At 39.0% G+C, this 12,688-nt stretch overlaps 2 protein-coding genes across 2 annotated transcripts; both read left to right on the forward strand.

Annotated features, from left to right (window-relative positions):
• The first annotated feature begins 542 nt into the window (after window positions 1-542).
• LOC103701076 (NADH dehydrogenase ubiquinone 1 beta subcomplex subunit) lies at window positions 543-4,866 on the forward strand. The gene is made up of 4 exons (XM_008783032.5): window positions 543-792; window positions 2,667-2,712; window positions 2,796-2,858; window positions 4,616-4,866. The coding sequence occupies exons 1-4, from the start codon at window positions 683-685 to the stop codon at window positions 4,625-4,627; spliced, it is 231 nt and encodes a 76-aa protein (XP_008781254.1). The 5' UTR covers window positions 543-682; the 3' UTR covers window positions 4,628-4,866.
• A 3,007-nt stretch (window positions 4,867-7,873) lies between these two features.
• On the forward strand, window positions 7,874-10,078 carry LOC120107718 (uncharacterized). The gene has a single exon (XM_039121141.2). The coding sequence runs from the start codon at window positions 8,008-8,010 to the stop codon at window positions 8,914-8,916; it is 909 nt and encodes a 302-aa protein (XP_038977069.2). The 5' UTR covers window positions 7,874-8,007; the 3' UTR covers window positions 8,917-10,078.
• Window positions 10,079-12,688: the final 2,610 nt, after the last annotated feature.

The raw sequence follows: 12,688 nt of genomic DNA on the forward strand, positions 1-12,688 counted from the left end.
ATATTTTTTAAAATCATATTTTCTTAATCATACATAAATAAATTAATAAAAGGCTATAAAGAATTCATAGTCCACAATTAAACCTCTAACGGTAGAGCAATCATAAAATTTTTATTTTCATATTAAAAATATAAATTTCATAAATATGAAGTTTTCGATTTCTAAACAAGTCATTAATATTAAAATATTTATGAAACCATTATTTTGCAATAAATCATGAGTTTCACATTCTTAATTGTAAATAAAAATATGATATCATCAATATTTAATATTATTATTATATTTTCATATAAATTATAAAATAAGTAAAAATTTAAAATTAATAAAAAGTGTCAGGATTACCTACAAATTCGAAAGGGACCTATGTTTCGAAACATTGGTTACTAATGCGTAGAATGTCATGGCTCTCCTCCTAAACCTTTTGAGCAGACATTATAGCCCTAAAACAGTGTGTTGGGTCCATTGAAACCTAGGTTGGGGATATCAATTTAGATTCATCGAAACATTGGTTCCTTCGAGATCGAACGACCACAAGTCCCTGATCAGTGATGCTTAGGAAAGGGTCTAGAGACTTCCGTGGTTGCCCGTCTCTCCTGTCCACGCTTCTGGCGGACTAGCCAGGTAACGAGAACAGATCGAGACGTCGGAGGCGAGACAGAGAGAGCGACCGAAAGGAAGAGAGATGGGCGGCGGCGGAGGGCATGGAGGAGGCACGACGTACAAGGGGTACACCATCCACCGCCCCAAGCGCTGGCATGCCCTCACCGGCAAGGGCTTGTGCGCCGTCATGTGGTAACTGGCTTCAACCCTCAACCCTAAGCCCTCTTCCTCCAATCCTTATCCATGCTGACATGTTTTCTTTTCCTCTCTCATCAATTAACAATTCGGATCGTTACAAGCAAGAGATTAGTTGATGTTTTTGGGAAAAATTTTATGCTATTTCGCTGAATTCAATCTAATCGAAAGCTGCGACAACCTTTCTTCTTAAATTTTTGTCTTTTGAGGGGCTAAATGGATTTGATGCCTGTCGGTTAGGCTAATTTGAAACCATACTCTTAACAATCTAAAACTGGATTTAGCCCTGGACACGGCTTAGTGCCATCCGTCTGCGTGTTATGACTAGAATCCGTGATAAGGACCATTTGGCAGCCGGATAGGATTCTCATGGAATCTTGGTTGCTTGTGTGTGACTTCATAGGCATAGTGACATTTATTTGTTGTTTGATTTTGCTGTCGAAAGGTTGTGTTGATTTTAATTAAGATGGTAAGGGCATGTATCGTGAAGGTCTGACAGGGCTTCAGTAAGGAGGGTCGCCTAAACCTTTGTTGAGTGATGGAGGAGGGGGTGGGAAAAACCTCTAGGAGTATGGTTGAAAGGTGAGAAAGAGGATTAAGAATAGTTTGAAGTAACATTTATATCTCTAATAGGAATAATTGGCAAATGAGGATTTGTAAAGCCCAACTTACTTAGTTGGGACTTGACTCGATGGTTATGGTTATGATTTCACTACAGCTTTCTTCTAATCCAAACCTTTTACCCTATGCGGGCTAGTTGTCTTGGCGCATTGCAACGTTTTTGCTTCTAATGTCGTTATCATTTCTACTTTTATATGCATATTTCCTTGGACTTCTTGTCTTTTCCATATTGCGATTCAACATTTAAATTGATAAGATCTTCTAATCTATATGAACTAGGACGTTGGTTAATGTTAAGATCCCATGAGTATAAGATTCATACACAAAAGATGAGTATTTTTTGATGTGAATGTGTTGTGCCAGTAGCGATAGAGTTAGAATTTCATATTTTTGAGGAACGCTAGCTGTGACAAATGTAAAAGATATAGTCATGAAGGGTGCATTAAGAAATGATTTGAAGGAGTTTCCGATTAAAAGTTTTTCGGAGAAATAATATTTTCATTGAACAACTCCAAACATGTCCAAAATCTAATTGGTGTCAGTACAATTGCTAGATGACCATGCATAATAATAACATTTTTACTCCCTTTCAACTAAACAATCCTCTAATTTGGTTTCAGCTTATTTCCCATTATAGGCCAACTGTTTTATGTTTGGATGTATGGCAGATGCCCTCTTTTTTTCTTTTTTTTTGACCCACATTTATTGGCTGATACATGAGAATACAGATTGGCACATTTGGTCTTGTGTAATACAAACAACATTAGTTGTCATTACTTCTATATTATTCTGTATTATGTTTTATTCTAGTGATTAAGTTTACTAATTAAGTATTATAACATTTTATTTATTCATGTTTCATTCAAATACTATAGTGGTAATCTGCTATGCATATCTATTTTGAGCAAACTTCTGTAATAGAGTATAAAATATCGAGGATCACCTTTTTGTGACTTGAAGATTGCTTTTCGTATAAAAAATAGAGCTCTTCATACCGTAGCCACCATGATGATGGTGTTTGATATGGATGAAGTTCCAAAGTTTCATGGCAATATTCTACTAGTAATGGAGGTTTCTTTATATTGTGGGCCATGATATATATGTGTAAGAGATACAGCATGATAGTTTTTATTACTCATATATAGATGATTTGCGGATGCCAATGATATTGGTGAAACTAGCATATTATACTAAAGAATTTAATACATATTGGTGACGATAACTCCAATGTTCTTGTTTTGTTTTTGCAGGTTTTGGATTCTATACAGGGCTAAGCAAGATGGTCCTGTAGTTTTGGTAAGATTTTTTTTTCAACACTTCAATCCTCTTCATTTAATTGTCTCAAATATTAGTAGTTATGTCTCATGCAATCTCTATAGGGTTGGCGTCATCCTTGGGAGGGACATGAAGACCACTCTCATGGGCATGACCATGGACATGAGGTATTTCATTGCAACTAATACTATGAAACTTGTGATGCTCCTAAATTGCTATAACTAGTTTCATGGATAAGTTTGTGGTTTTTGAGCCATTAGCTACCTAATATGTTTGGCCAATTACTAATAAAAATGAGAAAATTTTGCATTTAAAGTATTTAGTAGAAGAATTATGTGGAGCATTGCTACATAATCACTTGGCTAATATGAGTTGCATCAATGGTGGGCCTTTGACTTCTCAGAGTAATATAAGAGAAGAAAATTTCACAGAAAGTATGAATGCTCTTCATCTGGCTGAAGCTGAAACAAACATGGAGTGTGTAAAACTTTGGAACATTTATGAAGTTTGTATTTTTTACTGGGGGGATATACAATATGCATTGTTACTGATTGGGAGTTTGTAAATGCATTGTCATGAGTATTTTGTATACTTATCATATGTGTGTATGTAATTATAATGTTGAGCACATAAACTGGCACTATTACCAACTCTATATTCTCAAGGGAGTTTTCCATGACTTCTTAATTAACATGTATGTTAGCCACTTTTTAATGATCTCATGTAGAGGGAGGCTGCTTGGGTAATAAAATTCTGTAATACAGTTGTCAAAGCCCAAAATGAACTTTCAACATGGAATGTTCAACAACTTTGACATGGCAACATTTTAATACTTTGAATGCAACACTCTGTGTGGATGTACTTATTCATATACAACCTGTTGGGTTAGTTGCTTATAGCTAAACAAAATAAATAAGACCAATGAAGTAAAGTTATGCGCAGATTCATCAAAGAAGTTATATCTAGTCATATGAGAATTTCTGGTAGAAATGGCAAGAGGCAACAAAAGATGATCTTTTCTTAGTTAGGGCAGTGTGAAGCTAGAAATATTATATTGTGTCATAAAAGCTCCAAAACGTTCTATTGTATAAGATGGTCAAGAAACCCAAAGTTTAAAGTGTCGAAGTCACATTATTTCGAGGTTCTGCTAGTAGATTGTAGTCAATGATGCATCTTGGTATCATGGGACAACTTATGTTAGTTGATTTTCAGTCTTCATCTGTTTAAAGAACAGCTAGCTATACAGTTTCTCTAGATTCTAGACATATAGAAGCGGCAGGATTTTGGGAGTCTTGACGTTGGATTGCCTCCCAAATGGATGATGATCATGAAACTTTCCAATTCTTTCATTTTTTATTAGAAAATGTTCCCTATGGTTTACTCTTATACAAGTGAAAGATTTACAATAACCAGTTCCAGAGAGCCAAATAAGTGCTTTAAATGTTTCTGCAAAGTAGCCTAGGTTTGCAAGACTCTAGTTTACTTAAGTGAGCATTCTGATTTTTGCATGCATATTGCATACCCAAGTGCTTACACTGCTGGCAAGTTAAAATATCTGGCACCTCATATTAATTAAATGGTCTGCATGCTCTAAACACTAGTACAGAGTGCCAGATAGAACTTAGTGATACAGCTAAATATCCTGGCATATATAGAGCATGGATGATAGGTAACAAAAGGTGTGAGGATCCTGGTGAATGGTCGTTACTGTTAATTATGCTTAGGACATGTAAAAAAAAAGGAACGAATTTTTTTTTTTAATGTTCAATATAGTCTTATCCTGGTAATAGAATGGGTATGGTCAGGTTTATTGTTGGATATGACCTATTCTCAGTATCCCATCTAGTTTTATTATGTTTTTTTGATATCCTAATCCCTCACTTTGTTAGGTCAGTATTCTCTAATATCCACCTATTTTCTGCAGGCATCTCATTAGACATCGGGTGGCAGCTAAGAGGGGTCCACATTTGTTGCCTGTGTGACTGCAATGCTAGTGAATAAAGTTGATTTGGGAAATGAAGCTGTTCATCTTTTTTCTTTTTTTTTCGTTATTTCACATGCTTAAAAAGTGGTGGATTGGAAAACCTATATTATGTCTGGACTCCTTTTCATGTGCAATGGACTATTATGTTTCCTGTGAAATCCTATATTTAATACTATTTCAAATTCTGAAAATATGCTAGCTACTTGGTGTTAACTTTGGTGATTATCTCGTTCTAAATTCCTGAAAATATGCAACCTATTATTGTCAATCTGCCATTGGCACACAAGGGTGAGGTTCCGATCCAGCCTAACCCATTCCAAAGTCAGTCTGTTGCATCGCATGATCACTCAGGCTAACATTTTTCGTAGCCTGAGCTGGCCTATCTTTAACCTGTTGCCTGGTTCTGTTAATTGGCGACGAGATTCAACTTAAGCCAGCTTCGTGTAGTTGCTATGAAACTTTGGGTTGGATTTTGTAGCAAGTGGAATCGTCAAAATGAATTTTGCAGCTAATAGATTTCCCAGGATCTCATGCATCCTGGTTTTGGTTGTCCGTCTGGTTTCAGATGATTCAACAAAGCCGTAAGATCAGAACGTCAAGCTGAAATTGTATCACTTAAAGAGCAGCATTTTTCTTTCTAGAATTATAATTTCTAAAAAGCAGATTTCCGAGAAAAGAATATTTGAAAAAATATTTTTGGCATTTTGGTTGACAATGGAAAAGTGACAGAATTTCAGTGTGCTTGTGTTTGGTTGACTATCCACTTTCCTAAAAAAGTTATGTGTAATTTATATTATATCTTTAATAAAAATTAGATCTTTAATGCCTCTTTAATATTGAAGGATTTTTCTGAAAAAAAATAAAAATAGAGTAATTTTCGGCTCATTGAAAAAGTAACTTTCTCATGTTTCTTGTGGAAAAGACTTTTCCATGAAATGTGAGAATTATGTTCTCATGAGAATACAACTTTTCATCTCTTTTCTTTGAAAATTCCAATCAAATAAGAGACATCTCATTATTTTTTCATTGACCATACTTTTTTTTCTTCTTTTTCTGCGAACTAAATGAGCCCTAAGAGGGAAGGGGACTAAGTCAAGGATTTTCACTAGAGGGAAGCGGACTACGTCGAGGATTTGTTGAAGGGGGTCGTATCTCTTGGTTAAACGAAGAAAAGAAAGAACAGTGCAATATGGTGGCTCCAGATCCTTGCCAATAACAGCAGGATTTTGGAACGGAAACAGCTTTGGCCTTCTTTCCCTTTGGTACGGGCACTGTGCTAACAACATGCAAAGCTTCAACCAATTCTTGGTGAAAAGTCCTGTAAGAAAGTCCTATATTCTGAAAATAGTTTCACAAAGGATATTCATGTCTTCAATTCTTGGTAGGTCCTATATAAGGAACACAAAATATTTTCACCAGTGTCAACAAATGATTTCTAAAACGAACTTGAGAAGAAGCCCTTGAGCGCGAAAGGATCACGAGATTAATACTCAAAACTCACCTAAAAAGAAAACTACTTTGTATAGAGGAATTCTCAAATGCGACTTTGTTTTCTTCTCGAGGAAAATCATAAACTAATCTCCAAACTAAGCTTCCTTACAGGTAATCCAAATCCAAGTTCCACGAATAATAAATAGTTCCCACTTCCTAAAAACAAAAGCATATTGCTGCTCCAGGAAAACCAGATTTGAAGACCACGGCAGTGCCTAGTCTGCAATCCCGGAAATGTGCTCAACCACTCTGCCCAAGCTAGACTCCTTTACAAGAGACAATCCAAAAAATCTAATCTCCTTAAACAACAATTCCCTACATCCTAAAAGACAAAATAATGTTTCTGCTAACTCAAGGAAAACCAGATTTTAAGACCCATGGGAGTGCCCGGTTTGCATTACCGGGATTGGGCTCAACCACCCTTCCCAAACCAACAGCCCCCGCTGCACCAATTAATGAATCTAATCTGCCTCGTCGGGACCCCACGCCATCCCTCTCCTTTTGGATTCTAGCTCTTGAAGTCCTGACGAGGCCGCAGCGCCTTTTCGAAAACCGGAAGCCCAAACGTGGATCGACACATGATTGGACAGAAACACAACCTCTATGAGGGGTGGTGAGGAGACATTTGGAATCTCGCAGTCAGTAGAGAAATGACTCCAAATCACACTATTTCAGAGATTCTAGATATGTTTATGTTGGCTCAACAGCACAACCCAACTGTGATGTCTGGTCGGCAAGCAAACCACTCCATATTTTAGTTCATCTCAGAGTTTCAATTGGATCTTGCTTAGTTATTGGTTAGCGCACACGAGAATAGAGAACCTCTGGATCTAGATGCGTATAGAGAGTATAGCAGCATTTAAAGAAGAAGGTGGCAAAGATGGGTTACGCGGTCACCTCTAAGAGAGAGAGCTGCTGTGACCCTAGCTTTTTTACGCGTTAATATCACCTTCTTTTGATTTACCTGCGGCTTGTGATACCAACCAAAGCGTTGAATGGCATCTATTGGCCTTGTCTTGTTTCTCCTCCCAAAGTCAATCTCTTCCCGAACGTTGTGGCTCCCTCATAAGTTTACTTCATGCATCAACCAAAGATGAGAGAGCTGTGAAGCATGATGGAGAAAAGATAATACCAAACGGTTTTCGTGCTCATCCAAGCCAACCATCCCATCTCGTATATATTATTTTCATTCAATTGGCTCAGGCACGTCCACTAATCTCGAACCATTCACCAATGGTTGGTTTCATGACAATACAAGAAATGCTCGCATGCTCTTAACCATGCATTTCGCTCATTCCATGTCAATCTACGAGCAAGCTAAGCTCAGACTCCATAACCCGGCTTGTGAAATTTCATTTGTAGTAAATGAAAAAGACCCATTCTTAGGCTTAGAGGCTTAAAATTTGACTCGCTCGCCTAACTCGAGCATAGTTTGAAACTTTAAGCTTAAGCAACCTAATACTCCAGTCAAGACATGACTCGGACCAACCAAGTCACCTACCAAACATGACTCGGACCAGACCGGCACCTGGACCGTTTTACCCGGTCCAGGCCCCACGTGTTAGGCCCACGTGTTGTCCCCCCCTCCTCCCGGAGGGGAAACCAGGTGCTCAGGCCCCTCCATGCGTTGCCCCCAGCCAGCTGTCTTGATTCTCGGATCGAGTCTCCTCCCCCCCCCCCAACCCCCGCTCGTGCGCGCCAGCCAGCTGTTTTTCCACCATCCTCTCCTCCTTTTATAACCCCCCTCCCTCTTCCCTCTTCTCCCATCCGCAATAGCCGGGAATAGCAACAAAAAGAAGAAATAAGAGAGCATAGCGTACCTATCGCACAAAGCAGAAGAAATGGTCGCCGGCTTCCGCCGTTCTATGTCCCTCCCAGTCCCAGGGCTGAACCCTAGCAGCCCCGGCCCCAAAGGCAGGGCGCCGCTGGAGAAGGCCGGCCACGTCCGGTCCACAAGCCTCCCGTGCCGATCCCACCCGGCCATCGCCGAGCTCGAGGACGAGATCCGTGCCCTCCGTGCCTGGCTGTCCCTGCCGGCTCCGGAGTCCGGCTCCCCGACCTGGATCTCAGCCGGCCTCGCCCGGATCGACCTCCTCCACGCCTCCCTTGACGACCTCCTCCAGATCCCCCAGGCCCAGGACCCCCTCCGCCGCTCCCCCTCCGCCCCCTGGACCGACCGCCTTCTTGACGACTTCCTCCGCTTCGCCGACTCCTACGGCTCCTTCCGATCCGCCCTCATGTCGCTCAGACAAACCCAGTCCGAGCTCCACACCGCGATCCGTCGCTGCGACGAGGCCCGCCTCGCGTCCGCCCTCCGGTCCCAGAAAAGAATCGAGAGAGATCTCGCCAAGCTCGCGGTCTCGATACGGGAAGCGTCCAGATCGCCGATGCCAGCGTTGGCGGCGGAGCTGGAGATGGCGGGGATCATGAGGGAGGTGGCGGTGGCGACGGCGACGGCTTCGGCGGCTGTTTTCTTGGGGATTGGGGCGGTTTCCTCCGCCGCGTCGGCCGCGGTGGCGTCGACGTCGAGGGCGTATTCTTGGGTGGTGGCGCCGCTGAGGAAGCTTTCGCTGTCGCCGTCTTCCTCGTTGAAGAAGAGGGACTGGGGGGAGTGGGAGGATGGTGCATTGGAGAGGTTGGAGGCGTTGGAGGAGTGCGTCGAGGTGTTGGAGAGCAAGAGCGAGAGGGTGTTCAGAAGTCTGGTGAACACCAGAGTGACGCTCCTTAACATCCTCACTCCCTCGTTGTAGAATGGAAAGCAAAATGAGAACGAAATCTACAGTGTATATGTAAAACAAAAAAAAAAAAAAAATCATGGGAAGCCGGAGATGCATGGTGGGGTTTGTACAGAAGTTTTCTTCTGTTTTTTAGCTCAAGCATGCATGCATGCATGCATGCCTGAGATTTTCATACTTACGTGAACAGTTTTTCCACAAAATAATATTTTCCGCTTCTGTGTGGCACTGTGGCCATACAAGTTTTAATCTCTTCGAGTAGATAAAAGTTTGTGATTTTGTTTTTTTTTATAAAAAAACAACTTACCAGCTTTTTAAGAAAATATCTCTAAGCATTAGCTCGGATAATCTAAACTCCGATCTCTTTGATGAGGGGTCAGGATTCATTCTAAGTGATATTGGGCCTTTATTTTCCGATCATCATTTAAAAGTCTTTGTTCCGCGCACTTTGATCATGTCTCTTTAGGAGGCTAGGTACCCTTTTTGATGCTTAAAATACATAGCCATATTTTCTTCTCATTTATATTTCTGTAAGAAATAAAATGAGTTTTCTCGGTTCACTTCATGAGAAGAAAAATAAATACAAAATCCAGATGTCTAAGCTACAGGAGATGAGCATTCTTGAATAACGTGATATTAGAACATAAAGAAGTTACGGAGACTCGATCATTCCAGCAATGAGCTCAATGATGATGTCAGAAGCTCTGCTCTTTTAGTTGTCAATTGTTTCAAAATTAGCGGACAAATCATGTGATATAATATGATGAGTAATTTAATAACCTGTTCTTTAAAGTTTTGGATCATATATGTGATGTGTCCACTTCTTTGATACCCATGGCTATGATTGGCATAGCAACGTGCTTTGGGCAACTTTTCTTGCAAAAAATAGACTTTCCATGGGCTAGCTCCAACATGATGGGGTCAATTTTTTTTGTTAGGAAAAAATATAATAAAGAGAAATGTTCAGTAGACCAATTCATGGTTTCCATGTATTAAACAACTTCAGCATCCCTCCATGTGTTCAAAACATTGTTTGTTGCCGGCGTAGCTAATATTATGTTGAAGGGTAGAGTTGAAAGTAAATCGAATAATATTCATTCAGATCCATTTTAGTATCCGAATCTATTTGGATATGAATAGAAATTTAAATATCCGATTAATATTCATGCATATATCCATATCTGTCACAGAAAAATGAATATATATATATATATATATATATATATATATATATATATATATATATATATATATATATATATATATATATATATATATATATATATATATCCGTATTCGAATATCCGATTTCTTTTATAATCCTAATATAATTTTATATGGCACTCATAAACTTTTGCATTCGACTAACATCCGTATTTGTATTTGTTAAACAAAATAAATATGGATGTGGATATGCTAGTATCTGATCAGCTTTCGGCCCTGTTGAAGGGAAAAAAAAAGTTATTCCAAATCCACTTTGCACATTTAAGTGTCATGAATTAGTGCCACATATGTCCCTAGCAACAAAAAGAGGGGGAGGAAAGCATTTCAGATAAGTTTTTTACAGTTATATTCTCATATTTTGTCATCAGACTCACCTCCACGACATTAATATTCTTCCTACCAATTTAACTCAACCTAAAGACATGTTCCCTTCAAACATACCAAATTCGGCCAGCTGCAATGCAGAACATAGTTTTCACCTAAGCATGCTTATACAGGGCTCTCTTTCCTGCCTCCTGTGAACTAGCGGCCAATTAGGCCATAGATCACCACTGTTCCTTCTTATTAATATTTCAGTTATCCCTTACACCAGGTGCCTGAAAGTTGTTTTAGTCTTCATTTATGAGAAGGTGCTCGGTGGTGAGCTCACATGGCCAACTGCAAGCAAATTTTATATACCAAGGCTTCAGCCCCCGGTCTCCGGTTCTCTATGGCTGAAAAGCCGGTGTTTGGATGCAACTTGTAGACAAAACAAGAGGCCAGGTGCAGAAGTAATGGTAGCCACATCGCAATGACTTTCGAAACACTTCAAGTGACTTCTGAAGTATGAAAGAGGTAGGTAGTCACAATTATCATCACCCAAATGTAACAGCGAAGCTTGATTGCAAGTTTTCATGCAAGTTTTGTAGTTATCTATTTTCACAAAGATCTAATGGTTTTTATTGGAGAATGTATGTGAGGATCTGTGCATGCGTGGATAGATCTTGAGTACTTATATAGAATCAAAGAATCCAAATAATACTTTTTGACTAGTCATTTTTTGTGAGATCCTAGGTTGTTAACTCCTTTCACTTATTCGGAATATTCAGTTGCAGATTTCTGCAAGTACAGGCAAAATTCTGATTACAATCAGAAAGTAACTTTATGGAATGTACACAATTACGCCCACCTCAAGCCCAAACTCCAAGTTTAATGGCAGGGTACGGATCCAAACCATCTAAGTTTGATTGCATTTAACAAGATAAGGATTATTGTTATACTTTGAAATTTGCTATCAAACTTTGAGTAGATTCCTTTCATCTGAATCACCATGCCAGTAGTTAATGTTCGCACCATATGATTGCAGATCAATGACCCTAATTTATATGTCATAACATCAACCAAACACTACAAGGAACCATGTGGAAAATGAAGAATAGCTCATGAGAAATGTACTTAAAGCTGTAATTGGGAAAAAGCAAAGGGGGATTCTATGGGAATATGACGAGCTCTTAGTAGTTATGACTATGCCATGCTATAGGCAGGATAATTATTCTAATCCTTAGTTTAAAAATTAGAATTCTAGTGACTCTTTAAGGAGCTAAAACAAAATATTTAATATAAAAATACTAAAAAAACATGATTCCAAGACTCGGAACGAACTCGGGATTAGGTTGAAAAGAAAAAAAAACAGCAAAGACTTATTGAAGAGGTCAATTCAAAACTTGATGACTCATAGCTTTGGTTCTTCTTTCTCTCTTTTTTCTCTCCCTCCTCTTCCTGGCAGGATTGTCACTCTCCTCTCTGTGTATGATCGTTGTTGATAGGTGACTGCCCTACCGGCATTTGATGGTCCAAGGCCATGCTTTCTTTTAGCATTATATGATGGCACAAATTTTGGCATGCTTCTTGACGGTAGTGGTGGGCTAATCTTTGTCTGAAATTTAAATTTTAAATCTAAAAAATTAAATTATATGGGTGAGGTTTTAATTTTGAATTTAGGAGCTTTGTTGGATGATTAGATGAGAGTTTGGAACTTTTTCTAACTGTTTTTTTGTTTCTATCTTGTTGTACTCTTCTTTTTTTTCTTGTACATATTAAGTTCAGGTGGAGCTTCCCCCTCCTTTAAACTCCAAAAAAAAAAAAAAGGTGGTTCGACTACTATTATCTAACAATTACAGGCACTTCAAAATTATTTTTATACTGAATTTCATTTAAAAAAAGTGATATAAGATATATGTAATATCTTAGTATAGACATTGTGCATATTCTGAATCTGAAACATTATGTACACGTCAAAGTGTAGTCGCATAATAAAACTGCAGAATAACATTTCTGTTGATGCAGTAGTGGAGGACTTGAATATAAAGCAGTCGTATTTCCTGACAAGAATTACTCCAATTTCCTTTGGGGCACTGTAGCATTGCTGAAGACAGCCCATCTCTTTATTTGTTTGCAACTAAACTTAATTAGGTTCCAATTATCAGGAGAACTTATATTTGGGCTGACCATGGGGACAACTTTTTGGGCCTGAGAGCCAAGTTTGATCAAGAATTAACAGTTCATTGCATGTCATAGAGTAAGT

This window comes from Phoenix dactylifera, chromosome 16 (genome assembly GCF_051530095.1).
Source record: "Phoenix dactylifera cultivar Ajwa chromosome 16, Ajwa_hap1_PhDact_Kaust_v1.1, whole genome shotgun sequence".
In the NCBI taxonomy this organism is placed as follows: Eukaryota; Viridiplantae; Streptophyta; class Magnoliopsida; order Arecales; family Arecaceae; genus Phoenix; species Phoenix dactylifera.

Bases quoted from the DNA above. Each gene is read 5' to 3' on its own strand.
- LOC103701076 (XM_008783032.5), top strand. From the start codon at position 683: ATGGGCGGCGGCGGAGGGCATGGAGGAGGCACGACGTACAAGGGGTAC. The intron at 793-2,666 runs GTAACTGGCTTC...TTGTTTTTGCAG, and splicing joins GGCTTGTGCGCCGTCATGTG to GTTTTGGATTCTATACAGGG. The intron at 2,713-2,795 runs GTAAGATTTTTT...CAATCTCTATAG, and splicing joins AAGATGGTCCTGTAGTTTTG to GGTTGGCGTCATCCTTGGGA.
- LOC120107718 (XM_039121141.2), top strand. From the start codon at position 8,008: ATGGTCGCCGGCTTCCGCCGTTCTATGTCCCTCCCAGTCCCAGGGCTG.